The sequence below is a fragment of the Artemia sp. Qi Xiang Cuo genome, chromosome 17, assembly GCF_049724085.1.
Source record: "Artemia sp. Qi Xiang Cuo chromosome 17, ASM4972408v1, whole genome shotgun sequence".
In the NCBI taxonomy this organism is placed as follows: Eukaryota; Metazoa; Arthropoda; class Branchiopoda; order Anostraca; family Artemiidae; genus Artemia; species Artemia sp. Qi Xiang Cuo.
Genome location: NC_142810.1, coordinates 42,138,002 through 42,157,141, shown reverse-complemented (window position 1 = coordinate 42,157,141; position 19,140 = coordinate 42,138,002). Strand labels below are relative to the sequence as shown.

The following is a 19,140-nucleotide window of genomic DNA, read 5'->3' as shown; positions in this document are numbered from 1 at the left end:
ACTTCTATTACTAAATCTGCTCTAAAAATTTAACTAAATCAAAAGAGTGTAAGTGTATCCAAGCTGTCAAAGAGCATAGATAGAAATTTTTAAAACTGAATTGAACACTACTATTTTATATCCAGATTTTTAAAAGGATGTATGTTGATAAAAATTGTTGCAAAAGTTTCTCCAGCATACAAATAGCAGGCCAAACTATAAATTCTTAAAGGAAAACCGGAAAGATATAAATTATTATTTTCTTTATCCCTGATAAAGACTATGTCAATAAAAAACGAACAGAAATTTATTAAAAAAAAAACTTTCCACAAAAAGTTTTTCGAAGAAAAGTAAGAATCCCATTAAGTCAAAAATGACCAAAAATAGAATAAAATAATCTACCAAGTATAGAACTACCACAAACCAGCATCGATAAATAAATGAGACCCAAAACGAACAGAAATTACAATAAATAACCGAGTCCAACTGTAAATGAACAGAAATTAACCTGACTAGGGCTCAAAACCCCTATGCCTTCCCAAGGTCAAAATATAATTTGCACTTTACTTTACATTTATCTATCCATGCTGATTTGTGGTAGTTTTACACTTGGTAGATTATTTGATTATATTTCTGCTCATTTCTGGTTTAATGGAGTTCTTTACTTTTCTTTGAAAAACTTATTTCGTGGAAAAAGATTTTTTTTAATTAATTAGAATAAAAGGCAATTGCTGACAAAAACTAGATTTTCATATGAAAAATATTATAAAACAGATACCTTTTCATAAGATTTTTTCTGGGTTATAATGTCCTATTTGATTGACCCCGTAGCCTGATTCCCTGTGGTTCGTTTCTTACTAGGTTCTAGGCAAGAAAAGGCCAAATTCCTCTTCGTGTGTTTAACAAGTGTACTATTTTCTGTAAGAAGAAACACCAGGTGCAAATGATTCAAAATAGAGGAGATAAGCAATGGAGTTAGGTGCTAATATCCAACAGCTCGTGATTAAGAATTGCAAATATAGAATGGAATATTTCCAGAGTAGCCGACATTCTAAAATAAACAAAAAAAAAACGTGAGATTATTTAAATTTAAAATTATTCGTAAGAAGCTGTGAGCCTGATAAAATGTTTGTTATCATAGGCAGCGCAATAGCGCTGCCTAAGTAATGAACAATGTTGGCACAATGTATTATTATTTCCTTTTTTTTTTGTTTCTTTTAGACCAGGGCACTTCGTATCGAAAGAGTTGTCGTAGAAACTTCAAAAAAGGCTCATTCGATTGGAAATTGGAAGGGCTTGTGCCCTTTCTAATAGCCGAAAGTGATTGGAAGGCAACTAACACCCATTTTGTTCAACGTACTTGAAAGTTCTGGAAATTAGGTCTTAAGGATGACAGCCCCCCCCCCCCCACAGCCCTCAGGACAAGGGTTGTAAGTTATGCCCTGGGGGCATATAAGGTTTTTATAGAAAGCTTTGTCGTAAAACTTCAAAAGGGCTCATTTGATTGGAAATTTAAAGGGCTAGAGCCGTTTTTAATAGTTGAAATTGATTGGTGGGCAACTAGCACCCTTTCTTGCCCACCATTTCCCCAAACCCATGCAATCAAAATTGTGAAATATCCAGTTTGTTCTATGTAGTTGAAAATCCTGGAAGTTAGGTCTTTGAGTATGGTAATCCCCTCACAGCCCTCAGGGCAAGGGTTGTAAGCTATGCCCTGTGGGCATATAAGATTTTTATAGAAAGTGTTGTCATAGAAACTTCGGAAAGGGCTCTTTTGAGTTGAAAATGAAACCGCTAGTGCCCTTTTCAATAGTCGACAGTGTTTGGAGAGCAACTAACCCCCCTCTCACGCCCACCATTTCCCAAAACACATAAAATCAAAATTTTTAGATAGCCATTTTGTTCAACGTAGCTGGATGTTTTGGGAATTATGTCTTTGAGCATAACAACCCCCCTACATCTGTCAGGGCAAGGATTGTAAGTCATACCCTTGGGCCATATAAGGTTTTTATTGATAGCATTGTCGTAGAAACTACAAAAATGGCTCGTTCAATTGGAAAATTGAAAGGGCTAGTGCCCTTTTTAACAGTCGAAAGTGATTGGAGGGCAACTAACCCCCCTCTCATGCCCACCATTTCCCAAAACACATCCAATCGAAATTTTGAGATGACTATGTTTTTCAACGTAGTTGAAAGTTCTGGAAATTATGTCTTTGAGGATGACAACTCCCCCCCCCCCCCGAGCCCTCAGGACAAGGGTTGTAGGTTATGACCTGGGGGCATAAAAGGATTTTATAGAAAGTGTTGTTGTAGAAACCTCAAAAAGGGCTCATTAGATTGGAAATTGAAAGGGCTCGTGCCCTTTTCAAAATTCGAAAGTGATTGGAGTACACCTAACCCCCTTCTATCTCCCAGCATTTCCCTAAACACATCCAATCAAAATTTTGCGATTGTCAGTTTGTTCAACGGAGTTGAACGTTCTGAACATTAGATATTTAAGGATGACCACTCCTCCCCCCCCCCACATCCTTCAGGGTATTTAAGTTATGCCCTGGGGGTATATAATTTTATATAGAAAGGGTTATCGTAGAAACTTCAAAAAGGGCTTATTCAATTGGGAACTGAAAGGGTTAGTGGCCTATTTAATAGTTGAAATTGCTTGAAGGGCAACTAACCCCCCTCTCGCGCCCACCATTTCCCCAAACACATCCAAATCAAAGTTTTGAGATAGCCATTTTTTTCAACGTATTTGAATGTTCTGGAAATTATGTCTTTGAGGATTACCACCCCCCCCCACAGCCCTCAGGGCAAGGGTTGTAAGCTATTCCCTGAGGGCATACAAGGTTTTTAAAGAAAGTTTTGCTATAGAAACATCAAAAAGGGCTTATTCAATTGGAAATTGAAAGGGCTAGTGCCCTTTTTAAAAGTCGAAAGTGATTGGAGGACAACTAACCCCCTTCTCACGCCCACTATTTCCCCAAACACATCCAATCAACATTTTGAGATAGCCATTTTGTTCAACGTCGTTGAAAGTTCTGGAAATTAGGTGTTTGTGGATGACTCCCCCCCCCACATAACCCTTAGGGTATGTAAGTTATTCCTTGGGGGCATATAAGGTCTTTATAGAAAGGGTTGTCGTAGAAACTTGAAAAAGGGCTTATTCGATTGGAAATTGAAAGGAATAGTGCCCTTTTTAAAAGTCGAAAGTGACTGGGGTACAACTAACCCCCTTCTCACGCCCACTATTTTCCCAAACACATCCAATCAAAATTTTGAGGTAACCATTTTGTTCAACATAGTTGAGAGATCCAGAAATTATGATTTTGAGGATGACAAACCCCTCACAACCCCCAGGGCAAAGGTTGTAAGTTTTGCCCAGGGGACATTATAAAAAGGTTTTTATAAAAAGCGTTGTCCTAGAAACTTCAAAAAGGGCTCATTCAATTGGGAATTGAGAGGGCTACTGTCCTTATTAATAGACAAAAGCGACCAAAAATGAGGATTAGTTTTTCTCCTTAAAAAGACTATGTCAATATAAACAAACAGAAATTAATTAACAACAATTTTTCAACAAAATAAGTTTTTCAAAAAAAAGTAAAGAACTCTATTAAACCAAATATAAACAAAAATAGAAACAAATGATCTACCAAGCATACAACTACCACAAATCAGTACAAATAAATAAATGAAACCCAAAACAAACAAAAATTAAAATAAATAACAGAGGAAAACTCAAAACGAGCAGAAATTAATATGAGTAGGGTTCTAAACCCCTATGCTTTCTAAAAGCCAGAATATAATTTGTACTATACTGAAAAAATTATTTCAAATGTTTTCATTTTTATAACTTTAAGAAATGATTAAGATTTTAAGGAATAAACATCATCATATTTATATTAAACTGAAAATGCACATTTTTTTCAGTAAAGTAGAAATTCTATTCTGGCTTTTAGAAGACCTAAAGAGTTAGAGAAGACCTTAAAAAGCTTATGAGCAATCTAAAGCGGTTATATGTAGGCCTGATATAAAAAGTTTAGATGTGACCTAAGGCGTTATAGAAGACTTAAAGTGCTTATGAGCAATCTAAGGTGTTTGTATAAAGGGTTCAGAAGTGATCTAAAGCGATATGAAAGACCTAAATGGCTTATGAGCAATCTAAAGCGCTTATAGGTTATGTAAAGGGTTTAGAAGTGAACTAAAGCGTTCTAAAAGACCTAAAATGCTTATGAGTTATCTAAAGCGCTTATAGGTAATATATAGGGTTTAGAAGTGACCAAAAGCATTATAAAACACCTAAAGTGCTTATGAGCGATCTAAAGCATTTATAAGTAATAAAAAGGGCTAAGAATAACCTAAAGCGTTATAAAACATCAAAAGTGCTTATGAGCGATCTAAAGCGTTTATAAGTTTTATAAAAAGTTTAGAAGTAACCTAAAGCGTAATAGAAGACTTGAAGTGCTTATTGGCAATCTAAAGCGTTTATAAGTGATATTCAGGTTTTAGATTTGCACTGGATTCTGATTAATTGATAATTCTTCTGGGTTTTGTCTGGTTTGGTGGGCTCTTTTGGGCTGAAAAACCTCTTCCTAGCTTACTTATCTAGTATCGGTTACCTCCCCGTAGCAGCATAATATTTGTAGGTATAAATATATAATGAGTCGGAGGTAATAGACTTGAGATTGTCTGTGTAGGATTTTGGCTCTTGTTAATAGAAAACCATCGCCAAGTGCTGAAAACCACGTTGTGTTTAAGATGGGTCCAGGATTGCTCAAAAAATCTATTCAACTGGAGGTCCCAGGGACTCCTTGCTGTCCAGTTGCAAGCCATCTTAAAGACTTCGCGTACACTTGAGAAGATGTGTTAATCCCCGTCCTGCACTGGTTTCTCGGACCATTGCTTTTTCCGGAGGCAAAAAAAATTTGAATAATTTAAAGAATATGAAAGTTGCTTGAATGACTAACAAATTCAGACGCTTCGAACTGGACTTATTAGAAGTTTCAAAAACTTATATCCCAGGGGCGAGGAAACATGAAATTAGGTCATATAGAATTTATTTACTCATGCAGAAAGGATGGAGTACATAGACAGGGCTACTGATGAATAAGGAAGCTTCTAAGTCTTGTTTAGGCTGTGAAGCCATTTTTAATAGATCGTTAGTTGCTCATTTTATGACTAAAAAGTGCAAGGTTTGAGTCAAAGCAGTATATGCTTCTGTTGATAGAACCTGTAGAACTAACTGACGGAGATAGTACTGACTCAGAGGAATTTTAATTACGGCTACAGGAACAAGTAGACAGGGTCCCAGGTAGGCATGTGTTGTTTTATTGGGAGACTCTAACGCCCAGGTCGGTAGAAATGGGGATAAATGGTATCGTGGTCTAGGTAAATTTGGTATAGGAAAAGAAAACAGTAATGGTTACAGACCGCTGTAATGTTGTAAGTATAACAATCTAGTTATAAACAGTACAATATTTGGTGATAAAATGGCCCATAAGTTAACATGGTATGCACATGATGGTAAATTAGCAAACCTTATTGATTATTTTATTGTAAACCGAAGACTTGCAGGATCGGTAAAAATTAAAACCACAAATACTTCGTTGTTGCTACTTTTTTATCACATCCTCGAACTGTGATTTGATCATTTGCAGCACTTGACGAAAGTCTAGAAAATATCATGAAGAAAGTTTTAGAAAAGATTAGGGTTAACAGATTTTGCTGAGAAAAAGTTAGAAATTCAGAAACTGCATTATGAATTTTATTATACAAGACATCAAGTGAAGGCGTTGCCAGAAAGAGCAAAGTGTCATCTGCAAACAGGATGACACCAGCCTCTGACAGGTAAGGCTTCACTCGATCAATGACAATGATGAAAAGGAGGGATCCCAGGATTGACCCTTGTGGGACCCCGCACTCTATTTTCTTTTTTGAAAATAATAATTTTCCATTCTGAAGAGCTTTAATAAGCTCTGAGGGGTCCACCGTATCGAATGTTTGTCCAAAAACACAGCTGTGCGTATGATACCAGCTTCAAATGCATCACTAATCCAATCAACCAATTTCAGAACTACCATATCCGTAGATAGCCCTTTTCTGAACCCAAATTGTGTTTTCATTAGAATTTTATTCTTTTCAATATAATAGCTTAATTGGGCGTGTACCACTTTCTCATATAACTTAGAGGAAAATGGAAGAGTAGAAATAGGTCTTCGATTCGATGGGTCATACTTTTTCCCTCCTTTTTGAAGAAGAACAATTCTTGCAATCTTTAGTGCTTCCGGGAAGACTCTAATATCAAGAGAAACGTTGATGACGTGCGTCAAGACAGGTAAGACACTCGTTTTTGCGGCTTTTATGAGTTTCAGCGAAAACTCATCCATCCTGCTAGAGCTTGACTTCATCGTTACCAGAAATCGTGCCACGTCCCGTCCCGAATATCTTGCACACTCAAAGGAATTCTCACTTCCAGGCTGCCGTTCCAAATAATTTTATTCTCTTATGTATAGCCTAGGTCTATATTCAAGTATTAGACATTCGTTGTTGTAGTGTTTAGTTCAAAAGACATTTAACCTGGAATAAGAAAAAAGTCTGATGTCTTGAACGTAATGTGTCAAGGGACCGTTTTTATTAAGTAATAGTGACGATTTGTTATAGTTAGAACATTGACCATAGACTTATCAGAAACCAAAAATGTTTTGTCGAAAAATTGCTTAAAATTGTTATTTGCTGAAAGATGGTAAAATACAAGTACAAAATTCAAATGCTGGAAATAAAAGAAATTTCTTGATTAATTTCTTATTCAATGTCCAACTGCTAATTTTTCTAAGAACCCTACATTTCATTAAATAATTATAAACATAGAACAAGAAATTGGAGCTGGTTGCAAAAAAAATTGGAGCTGGTTCCAAAATCAAATTAAGAGAATGGAAAAACGAGTAAATTATTTTACCATAACCTTAAGCGTTAAAAAAGACAAAGTGCTTATGAGCGATCTAAAGCGTTCATAAGTGATATAAAAAGTTTAGAATTAACCTAAAGCGTTATAAAAGACCTAAAGCGCATATGAGCGATCTAAAGCGTTCATAAGTGATATAAAAGGATTAAAAGTGACTTAAAGTGATATAAAAGACATAAAGCAGTCATGAGCTAAAGGGTTTTAGAAGTGACCTAAAGCGTTATAAAAGACTTAAATTTCTTATGAGCGATCTAAAGCGTTCATGAGTGATATAAAAAGTTTAGAATTGACCTAAAATGTTATAAAAGACCTAAAGTGCTTATGAGTTATCTGAAGCGTTTACAATTGTTATAAAAGGATTAAAAGTGACTTAAAGTGATATAAAAGACCTAAAGTACTCATGAGCTAAAGGGTTTTAGAAGTGACCTAAAGGGCTATGAAAGACTTAGAATTCTTATGAGTGATCTAAAGCGTTCATAAGTGATATAAAAAGTTTAGAATTGACCTAAAGCGTTATAAACTAAAGTGCTTATGAGTTATCTGAAGCTTTTACAAGTGATATAAAAGGATTAAAAGTGACTTAAAGTGATATAAAAGACCTAAAGTACTCATGACCTAAAGGGTTTTAGAAGTAACCTAAAGCGTCATAAAAGACTTAAATTTCTTATGAGCGATCTAAAGCGTTCATAAGTGATATAAAAAGTTTAGGATTGACCTAAAGCGTTATAAAAGACCTAAAGTGCTTATGAGTTATCTGAAGCGTTTATAAGTGATATAAAAGGATTAAAAGTGACTTAAAGTGATATAAGAGACCTAAAGTACTCATGAGCTAAAGGGTTTTAGAAGCGACCTAAAGCGTTATAAAAGCCTTAAATTTCTTATGAGCGATCTAAAGCGTTCATAAGTGATATAAAAAGTTTAGAATTGACCTCAAGCGTCATAAAAGACCTAAAGTGCTTATGAGTTATCTGAAGCGTTTACAAGTGATAACAAAGGATTAAAAGTGACTTAAAGTGATATAAAAGACCTAAAGTACTCATGAGCTAAAGGGTTTTAGAAGTGACCTAAAGCGTCATAAAAGACTTAAATTTCTTATGAGCGATCTAAAGCGTTCATAAGTGATATAAAAAGTTTAGAATTGACCTAAAGCGTTATAAAAGACCTAAAGTGCTTATGAGTTATCTGAAGCGTTTACAAGTGATATAAAAGGATTAAAAGTGACTTAAAGTGATATAAGAGACCTAAAGTACTCATGAGCTAAATGGTTTTAGAAGTGACCTAAAGCGTTATAAAAGACTTAAAGTGCTTATGAGCGATCTAAAGCGTTCATAAGTGATATAAAAAGTTTAGAATTGACCTAAAGCGTTATAAAAGACCTAAAGTGCTTATGAGTTATCTGAAGCGTTTATAAGTGATATAAAAGGATTAAAAGTGACTTAAAGTGATATAAGAGACCTAAAGTACTCAAGAGCTAAAGGGTTTTAGAAGTGACCTAAAGCGTCATAAAAGACTTAAATTTTTTATGAGCGATCTAAAGCGTTCATAAGTGATATAAAAAGTTTAGAATTGACCTAAAGCGTTATAAAAGACCTAAAGTGCTTATGAGTTATCTGAAGCTTTTACAAGTGATATAAAAGGATTAAAAGTGACTTAAAGTGATATAAAAGACCTAAAGTACTCATGAGCTATAGGGTTTTAGAAGTGACCTAAAGCGTTATAAGACTTAAATTTCTTATGAGCGATCTAAAGCGTTCATAAGTGATATAAAAAGTTTAGAATTGACCTAAAGCGTCATAAAAGACCTAAAGTGCTTATGAGTTATCTGAAGCTTTTACAAGTGATATAAAAGGATTAAAAGTGACTTAAAGTGATATAAGAGACCTAAAGTACTCATAAGCTAAAGGGTTTTAGAATGACCTAAAGCGTTATAAAATACTTTAATTTCTTATGAGCGATCTAAAGCGTTCATAAGTGATATAGAAAATTTAGGATTGACCTAAAGCGTTATAAAAGACCTAAAGTGCTTATGAGTTATCTGAAGTGTTTACAAGTGTTATAAAAGGATTAAAAGTGACTTAAAGTGATATGAAAGACCTAAAATACTCATAAGCTAAAGGGCTTTAGAAGTGACCTAAAGCGTTATAAAGTACTTAAATTTCTTATGAGCGATCTAAAGCGTTCATAAGTAATATAAAAAGTTTAGGATTGACCTAAAGCGTTATAAAAGACCTAAAGTGCTTCTGAGTTATCTGAAGCGTTTACAAGTGTTATAAAAGGATTAAAAGTGACTTAAAGTTATATAAAAGACCTAAAATACTCTTGAGCTAAAGGGCTTTAGAAGTGACCTAAAGCGTTATAAAGTACTTAAATTTCTTATGAGCGATCTCAAGCGTTCATAAGTAATATATAAAGTTTAGAATTGACCTAAAGCGTTATAAAAGACCTAAAGTGCTTATGAGTTATCTGAAGAGCTTACAAGTGATATAAAAGGATTTAAAGTGAGTTAAAGTGATATAAAAGACCTAAAGTACCCATGAGCTAAAGGGTTTTAGAAGTGACCTAAAGCGTTTAGAATTGACCTATGGCGTTATAAAAGACCTAAAGTGCTTATGAGTTATCTGAAGCGTTTACAAGTGATATAAAAGGATTAAAAGTGACTTAAAAGGATATAAAAGACCTAAAGTACTCATGAGCTAAAGATTTTTAGAATTGACCTAAAGCGTTATAAAAGACCTAAATTGCTTTTGAGCGATCTAAAGGGCTCATAAGTGATATAAGAAGCTTAGAAATGACCTAAAGCGTTATAAAAGACTTTAAGTGCTTATGAGCGATCTAAAGCGTTTATAAGTGATATGATAAGTTTAGAATTGACCTAAAGCGTTATAAAAGACCTAAAGGGCTTATGAGTTATCTTTAGCGTTTAAAAGTGATATAAAAGGATTAAAAGTGACTTAAAGTAACATAAAAGACCTAAAGTACTCATGAGCTAAAGGGTTTTAGTAGTGACCTAAAGCGTTATAAAAGACTTTAATTTCTTATCTGCGATCTAAAGCGTTCATAAGTGATATAATAAGTTTAGAATTGACCTAAAGCGTTATAAAAGATCTAAAGTGCTTATGAGTTATCTGAAGCGTTTACAAGTGATATAAAAGGATTAAAAGTAAGTTAAAGTGATATAAAAAACCTAAAGTTCTCATGAGCTAAAGGGTATAGAAGTGACCTAAAGCGTTATAAAAGACTTAAATTTCTTATGAGCGATCTAAAGCGTTCATAAGTGATATAAAAAGTTTAGAATTGACTTAAAGCGTTATAAGAGACCTAAAAGCTTATGAGTTATCTGAAGCGTTTACAAGTGATATAAAAGGATTAAAAGTGACTTAAAGTGATATAAAAGACCTAAAGTACTCATGAGCTAAAGGGTTTTAGAAGTAACCTAAAGGGTTATAAAAGACTTAAAATTTCTTTTGAGCGATCTAAAGCGTTCCTAAGGGATATAAAAAGTTTAGAATTGACCTAAAGCGTTATAAAAGACCTAAAGTGCTTATGAGTTATCTGAAGTGTTTTCAAGTGATATAAAAGGATTAAAAGTGACTTAAAGTGATATAAAAGACCTAAACTACTCATGAGCTAAAGGGATTTAGAAGTGACCTAAAGCGTTATAAAAGATTTCAATTGATTGTGACTGATCTAAAGCGTTTATAAGTGATATAAAGGGATTCAAAGTTACCTAAAGCGTTATAAAAGACCTAAAGTGCTTATGAGCTAAAGAGTTTAGAAGTGACCTAAAGCTTTATAAAAGACCTAAACTGCTTATGAGCGATCTAAAGCGTTTATAAGTGACATAAAAGGTTTAGAAGTGTTGTAAAGATTTATAAAAGACCTAAAGTGCTTATGAGCAATCTAAAGCGTGGATAAGTGATATAACAAGTTTAGAATTGACCTAAAGCGTTATATAAGACCTAAAGTGCTTTTGAGTTATCTGAAGTGTTTATAAGTGATATAAAAGGATTAAAAGTGACTTAAAGTGATATAAGAGACCTAAACTACTCATGAGCTAAAGGGTTTTAGAAGTGACCTAAGGCGTTATTAAAGATTTCAAGTTATTGTGACTGATCTAAAGCGTTTATAAGTGATATAAAGGGATTCAAAGTTACCTAAAGCGTTATAAAAGACCTAAAGTGCTTATGAGCTAAAGAGTTTAGAAGTGACCTAAAGCTTTATAAAAGACCTAAACTGCTTATGAGCAATGTAAAGCGTTTATAAGTGACATAAAAGGTTTAGAAGTGTTCTAAAGATTCATAAAAGACCTAAAGTGCTTATGAGCAATCTAAAGCGTTCATAAGCGATGCATTCCTTATTCCTCATTTTTTTCTTATTATTTTTCTTCTATCAATAGGCCTAACTGTTATATTTTATGCTCTTCCTTTGTGTCATGCTATTTCTAATTTTTCTTATAGAAAGTTTTCATGTTATAAAGTTCTGGTTTTTGGTTTATGTTTGTTTCTTTTAGATGAGGTTCTTGTTACATTTGTGTCTCCTTTGACTTTGCGTATGATTGGTAAGTCACTTTTTGTCAATGAGTATACCCATGATTGAGATAATGGATGATAGACTTCATAATTTCGAGGAGCTCCCCCTAGATTTAGGTAAAATATTTGAGAATTTATGCAAAGATTATTATGTTTTTGATATGATGGTCAATTATATCCCAAAAATAAATATCTACTCCCCACTCAAATTTTGAATAAAGGGGCTTGTTTTAGAATGGCATTTTTAAACTGTCACGGGTTACTAAACATTTTTGATCGAACATGTCTCTTTATTTCTTGTCATGATATTGATGTCTTCGGCTCTTGTGAGACATTTTTAAATGATTCTACTTAGACATTTATTAATAAACAGGATTACACTTTTCTTCATAAGAATCGGGTTAATAAAAACAGGGAAGGTTAGGTTTTTTTCATTAAGTCATCAATTCAGTTAGATCTGGTGAGTGAATTTGATCATCTATATATCGAAATGGTGCTCGAGTTTCTGACAGTTAACATAGATATGAACGGTATGAAAATATTGTGTTGTGTATTTTACCGGCCTCCAAGTTCTCCTGCTTTGAAATTCATGCAACTTCTTGATGATTTTATGCTTATTGCTTTGAAAAAGTACCCGAAAATTGTTATCATGAGTGACTTTAATATTGATTTATATAATTCTAATAGTTCCAATGGTAATTTCCAAAGAATCTCTTCTGACGGGGCTGAATTGTTATCTGTTTGCCTGTCCGGTGGTCTCTTGCCAGCTTGTGGGGTCCCAACAAGAATAACGAAATATTATGCTTCCCTTATTGATAATTTGTTTGTGAATCTGGAACTATAGTCTATTGATGTGGTTATTGAAGATTTCTCGGACCATTTGGTGCTTGTGACTGACTTTCATTTGATTACAGAGTTTGATAGGCCTACTAAAAGAAAAATAAGAGTGACTAGAAAAAATTCATTAAGTAGACTTAAAGTATTGCTTTCTTCAAGTGATTTTTCTTCTTGTTTAGAGTTGTAAAGTTGCCCCTGCTTATCAGGGAAAAAAATTTGGTAGCGTGTTATTTTTTAGGCGTGGGTAAGAATCGGTACTCAGAATCCAGTGAAAACTTATATTTATTATAAAAGGAAATAAAAGGAAAATATTTTAACTCTAATTATTTTTAATACTTCTAAGCCTCTCCTAGGTCTGTTTTTTAATATTGTGTAGTTCTGCTTGTTCAATCCTCGAATTTTTACCGAAAAAAAAGGATTAAATTAATTTTAGGCTATCGAATACTTCTAATTGAAATAGCTACACTTGAATAATCAGACAAGACTTGGGTACCAGTGTAATTAAAATCTTTGCATCGAATTATTGTTTCTCGGGACCTAGGAATAACCTTTTTATCAGATCTCACTGGCTGTATAAATTAAACCAAGTTTCAGGTTTATATCCTGAAAAGGAACTTAATGTTCTTTGGAACTTTGATACACTTCAACTTTTCTAGAGAAAATTGGATCTTGGGACGGAAGTGATTGAAAATCTTAATCTAGCAATTTAATTCCTTTTTCTTCCCTAGCCGATCTGTAGAACATCAGGGCCGCCTCTATATAATATTAGCACGGGTTGAAATGCAAAAGTGGCTAAAAGAGGAAACAGAGTCCCTAGTTCCAATCTTCTTATATATAAGATTTTAATAAACGATAGGTAAATTCCAAAGGTCTCTAAGCTGGAAGGAGGAGGTAAAAGCTCTTTAATTTATTCTTTAATGTTAATTGGTTTATCTTGTACTTAAACCTTAGGTTATTCCCAAGTTCCAGTTTCTAAGACAAAACTAATTTTATTTCTATATCAATCCTTAGAAAATGCTGTATTTCATCTAGGGTCCCCAAGTCTTTCTAACTGAAATATACCCCAAATCACCAAAATATAATAAACTGTCGTGCTTTGACTCCAGCACTAGGTTGTGTCTCCTGTATACGTATTAAATTTATTACTTGTCCTGGTCTATCCAGGTGACAGAAATCTTTCAGAAGTTTACTTCTTATCTCAATTTTATCCTCAAAGGGGAATGCAGACAGACAGTGGTAGCTTTTTATCCTAATTTATAAAGAAAACACTTCCTCATATTCCTTGGTTCCGAGGCAAACTACCCCGATTTATCTCTCATCCGTAAGTTATATTCATTTTGCTGCTTGATCCGTTTACCGACCTCCCCTGCTCTTTTAGCCAATCAACACCTTTTTGTTAAAAAGTTTTTTTTCCAGTGTTTCAAGGCCTTTCTTTTCTTTTTGTTAGAGATCCATAACTCGTCTAAATCTTGTTTTCCTCTATTTAGTACGGGCCCAAAGGTTATTCAATTCTTTAACAAAGACGAATCACTAATATGTTCGAGAGTATTAGCACACATTGGAGTTTTTTTTAAATTCTAAATAATTTAAAATTGTTGCTATATTTCTGATATATTGAGGCGAAACAAAGATTCAAGCTTTGCTAAAATTGAGTTACCAAATTACACAAAATTAAGGCCTCATTACAGAGTCCTCGGACCCTGATTTTGCTGCTGAAATTTTTGTGAATCAGTGTAAACGTTGTTTCAATAACGCTTTCCCTTGTCGCCAAATATCAAGAAGAAAAAGTATGCAGCCGATTAAGCCTTGAATATCTCCTGGATTGCTGGTATCAATAAAAAATAAGAATCTATTATAGAAGGCATACTTATCGCATCCATTTGAAGTTAATTTAGCTGAATTTCGCAGACACAAAAATTATTCAAAAAAATTTTTAATATCAGCAGAAAGACAGCACTTCGCCGAAGCATTTGTTGACGCAGAAGGGTCTCCAAAGAAGACATGGGAAATAATTAATAAGTGCTTAGGAAAGCATAGGATCTATGATTTTCCTGATGAAATAATAGCCGAAGATGGAACCAAACTTGCTACAGGGAAAGTGGAAGTCATCAATGCATTGAATACACACTTTGCAAAAAACGGCGAGGAAACCGCGTCAACGGCTGGAAACGACCAGGCCCGTCATCTGGAAAATGTAACTGGAGAGGACTTTTGATCATATCTACCCTCCGTCTCACAATCGCTCCATTTTTCTTACTCCTGTAACATCAGATGAACTATTACTTACAACGAAGCTTTTAAAGAACTGATTTTCCGAAGGGATTTACGGGTCATCTACTAATCTGATTAAGTGCATAGCACCGAATATGTAATCTTGCTTTCCCATGTGTTCAACATCTGTTTTGAAACCGGAAGATTTCCTTCTTGTTTCAAGTCTGCAATAATTATCCCTATGTATAAACGAGGAGATCCGAAGTACCCAACAAACTATCGGCCGATTTCAATCCAGTCTTCATTTGGGAAGTTGCTCGAAAAGTGCCTATATAAACGTATTGTCAGCTTTCTAATGAAATCTAGATTTTTTAGTCCGATGCAGTTTAGGTTCCAGAAGTCTCACTCTACTGAACATGTTATTATGGCAATGACTCAGTTTGTTCATGACGTCCTCTACAAAGGCATTTCTTATTTGTTTAAAACGGCATGCAATATCAGCAGCCCCGACTCTAGATCTTTGAAGCTCAGGTTGAAATCAGCACTGAAGAGGCTTATCTTATGGTTTTCGAGAAATAAATTGTCTATTAATTGCGCTAAGACAAAATTCATCGTCTTCTCTCGTACTGGGAGAACATCACTGGAAATTATGACGATTAATATTCAGGGCCTACCCATAGAAATTGAAAGACTTGATAATATTAAATATTTCGGGATAATAATGGATTCATATTTGTCATGTAAAGGCCATGCAATTTATGTTCGAATGAAAATGTTAAGAAATATTGGAATGATGAATTATCTGAAATTTATTATGCCGTTTTTAGCCCTGAAATCTCTTTATCATTCTCTAGTACATTGATATATAAATTAATGTTCCATTATTTTTTGAATACTTTTAAAACTCATATTCTTCCCCTTCAGAGGCAAAAAAATAAAGTTCTCCATATATTGAAAAATTGCCTGCCTGGCCCGTATTCTTACCCTAGTAAATCGTCAACAAAAAGCGTGTATTCAATTTTAAATATCTTTCCACTGGATCTTTTCCTTTCTTTCCATTCTGTTCTTTATATAATTAAACATGTTCAAGATCTTTTGCCTGATTATTTTTTTTTGCATAATATATTTTTTCAGGATGATAATCAGGTTTTTCATGCATATTTGACCCGTGGCAGTTCTGTAGTTCGTCAGGCTTTAATAAAATCTGAAAGGTCCCGTTTTTCACCACGGTATAGCATTATATATAATTGGAACAAATTTTGTAGTTTTATAGATTTGAATAAATCCTTGGTTAACAATAAAATAAGATTAAAGAATCATTTAATTAGTAACTATTAATTTAACTTCTGGTGTGGATGCTCCTCATTTTGTTTTTTTTTGGGGGGGGGGGGGTTATTTTGAATTTATTCGGAGTTTTGTTTTTGTTACCATACGAAGAGTTGAAGAGCAATCTTTTCATTGCAGTATCTGGAGATAGTATTATTTATTTATTGTTGAGTGTAAGAGAAACATAGTAGTTAAACCGCTAAAGCAAGCTAGACGTCTGTATGGACACCAAATTTTGTTAAGTTGTCAGCCAGTGACCCAAAAAAGTTCTGCAGAACTGTACGGAAACTAATGGGACAACAGAAGTCTAAATCCATCCTGAGGGACCAGAAATGAGAGAATATAACCGCAGAAGCAATTAATGAACACTTTTCAAATATTTTCCGCCAACAGCCTCCCCTGAAGACTATGCTGCAGAATGATCCGATCGAAACCACCCCTATTATCACAGCTTACCAGGTCCAAAAAAAAACCCGAAAACCTAGACATTAGGAAAGCCTCGAATCCTGGTCAAATTTCTATAAGGCTGATACATGCTTGCTCCCCCTTACTGGCTACACCATTGTTTATGGTTTATAACCAGTGCCTACATGATGGCATTTTCCCAGATAAGTTCAAAAAGGCATTTATCACGCCAATTCTAAATAAAACATCACCAAATTCACCATCCGATCTCAGGTCAATTTCAAAGATACCCATCATTTCAAAAGTCTTCGAAGATTTTATTTTACAGTGGCTACTAGCAGAAGTATAACACAAAATCGATCGTATGCAGTTCGGTTTTTGTCGAGGAAACAGCACAACTCACTATCTGGTCAGATTACTTCATGATCTACTAGAACACATAAAAAATCCTGAGGCCCTTGCTGAAATAATTATTTCTGATTTCGTGAAAGCTTTCGATCTGCTTGGTCATGAGACTGTAATAAACGAAGCCCGTGCCCCTGAAGTCTCGCAGTTTCTCTTATGTACCATTGCAAGTTTCCTTTCTAGTCGTCAACAGTGCGTAGAACTCAAAACGGGGAAACATCCAACTTCCAAGACATCACGTGTGGAGCTGCCCAAGAAAGTAAGTAAGGCCCCATCTTATTTGTTATAGATAATGACCGACTGATGAGGCAGCACAAACAGAGGTATAAATTTGCAGATGATCTTTCGTTAAGCCTGCTGCACTTCCTGTCACAAACATCCAATCAGCTCATACCCCTTGTTGCAGAGCTTCAACATCAAGCTGATCAAGTGAAGCTCCAGATAAGCCTCGAGAAAAGCTGTGTAATGCATGTCAACTTCCTGAAAAAGACGAGCATAAATGAATCTGTACCCTTACAAGCAAAGTAATCAGTAAAAATACTTGGTATCACATTAAGTGACGATCTCTTGTTTGGAGATCACATCAGCCAGATCACAGCAAAAGCAGCTGGTTTTCTAAGATCCTTTGCAAATCTAAGAAGGTTTGGAATGACAGAGCAACTCCTTCGTTCGTGCTATAAAACTTATGTAATGCCCGTAATGATGTACGGCTGTCCTGCCTGGCACCCGTCGCTTAACAGAGAAGCACACAAACGAACTGGAAACAATTCAGAAGGGAGCCCGCAAAATAATTCTTGTGCCGAATTAAAAAAACTATGAATAAAGCTTGAGCCAACTCAAGATCCAAACCCTGGAGGAAAGGAGCCATGAAATGCTGATGAAGTTTGGAGCTGACATCCGGAAGTCCTCAACACATCGAGATACCCTGCCTCCGTCTACATCAGATACCCACGAACACAAAACAAGGTTAGTAACTCTGAAAGAGGGGAAAAAAACTGCTGGAATGCCCACCTACACACTCGACGACAAGATTTACAAACTCCTTTGTGCCCTACTGCGTCAGATGCTACAACAATAGTGCCCTAAAGTAGACGTGATGGTTCATCATTTGTGTTTTTCTTGCTGTTGTGTCTTTTTTTTATTTTCTTTTTTTTTGTGCTTAAATTGACGATACCAATGTTATTGAAGGGTGATAAAGGGAACGACTAAAGATTATTGTTATTATTATTAAACCCACACACGAGTTATTCTCACCGTGGGTCATTCATTTGATAGTTTTGTAAATACATTTTATTGATTAATAAAGAATTTGGTTTTGAATCCTCAAGTCTAGCCCACCAGAGTAAACACTAACTAATCAGCATATTCAACTCTAAACAAAGCAAACGAAAAAAAAATAAACACAGTTAATTTCCCGTTTACAAGTGAGAGCCAAAAGCCAATAACTGAGCACATTAAGATGCACAAATTACCTCGTCAAGTTGAAATAAAAGAATTTAGGTATGTACTTTGATGTTACTTAAAGTTTTCTTCCCGGTGTTTCACCCAGACTTCTGTGTTACGATGTTATAGATTTAGAAGAGTTATCAGATTTATTTTATATTGTTTGAAATTTCAAAATTTCAATAGAGTGTTGACCATCTCAAGAAGAAAAATGTTTATCTGTCCGCTTCACTTCTCAGTGGATTTTATGTGTTTCAGATTTCAATGTACGTCCTAGTTCTTATCTTGCATAAGAATCAAAGGCAATAACTGAGCACATTAAGATGCACAAATTGCCTCGTCAAGTTGAAATAAAAGAATTTAGGTATGTACTTTGATGTTGCTTAAAGTTTTCTTCCCGGTGTTTCACCCAGACTTCTGTGTTACGATGTTATAGATTTAGAAGAGTTATCAGATTTATTTTATATTGTTTGAAATTTCAAAATTTCAATAGAGTATTGACCATCTCAAGAAGAAAAATGTTTGTCTGTCCGCTTCACTTCTCAGTGGATTTTATTTGTTTCAGATTTTAATGTACGTCCTAGTTCTTATCTTGCATAAGAATCAAAGGCAATAACTGGAAACACATATTTATTTAAAAATAATCTAAAACACGAAAATTCTTTAAGGGAAATAAAGATTAAAACATTCATAAAACACAGCAAAATATCATTGATAAGGGATAAACACCAACATAAACAGTTTAACAACAACTTTATTGCAATAACCAGACTAGAAATATAAAGAAATGTAATACATGATAGATCAAAAGAATAACATCAAATATTGTCGTTCAAGTGTTAAAAGGGCATAAATGATTACAGATTTACCGCACAAGATAGTTTTAATAGATTTACCTTTGGAATTTGATTATGTAAATTTCAGCCAGTCCGCAAGTTATTAGACTGACGAGTAATCTTCTTTGACCTAATTTGCAAAATTGAAAATGGTGTTAATAGATTGGTGGTAATTGAAGAAGTGTCGAACTAAGAAAAGTTATGCCTTACCGCGT

At 34.4% G+C, this 19,140-nt stretch overlaps 1 protein-coding gene across 1 annotated transcript in view; it reads left to right on the top strand.

Moving 5' to 3' along the window:
- LOC148942217 (tRNA (cytosine(34)-C(5))-methyltransferase-like) overlaps positions 1 to 14,514 on the top strand; it is a 42,807-nt gene extending 28,293 nt beyond the window's left edge. The window contains exons 5-6 of the mRNA XM_089103253.1: positions 11,444 to 11,491; positions 14,243 to 14,514. Of these exons, the coding sequence (XP_088959379.1) occupies positions 11,444 to 11,491; positions 14,243 to 14,514 (320 nt within the window). The remainder of the gene's footprint in view (positions 1 to 11,443; positions 11,492 to 14,242) is intronic.
- Positions 14,515 to 19,140: the final 4,626 nt, after the last annotated feature.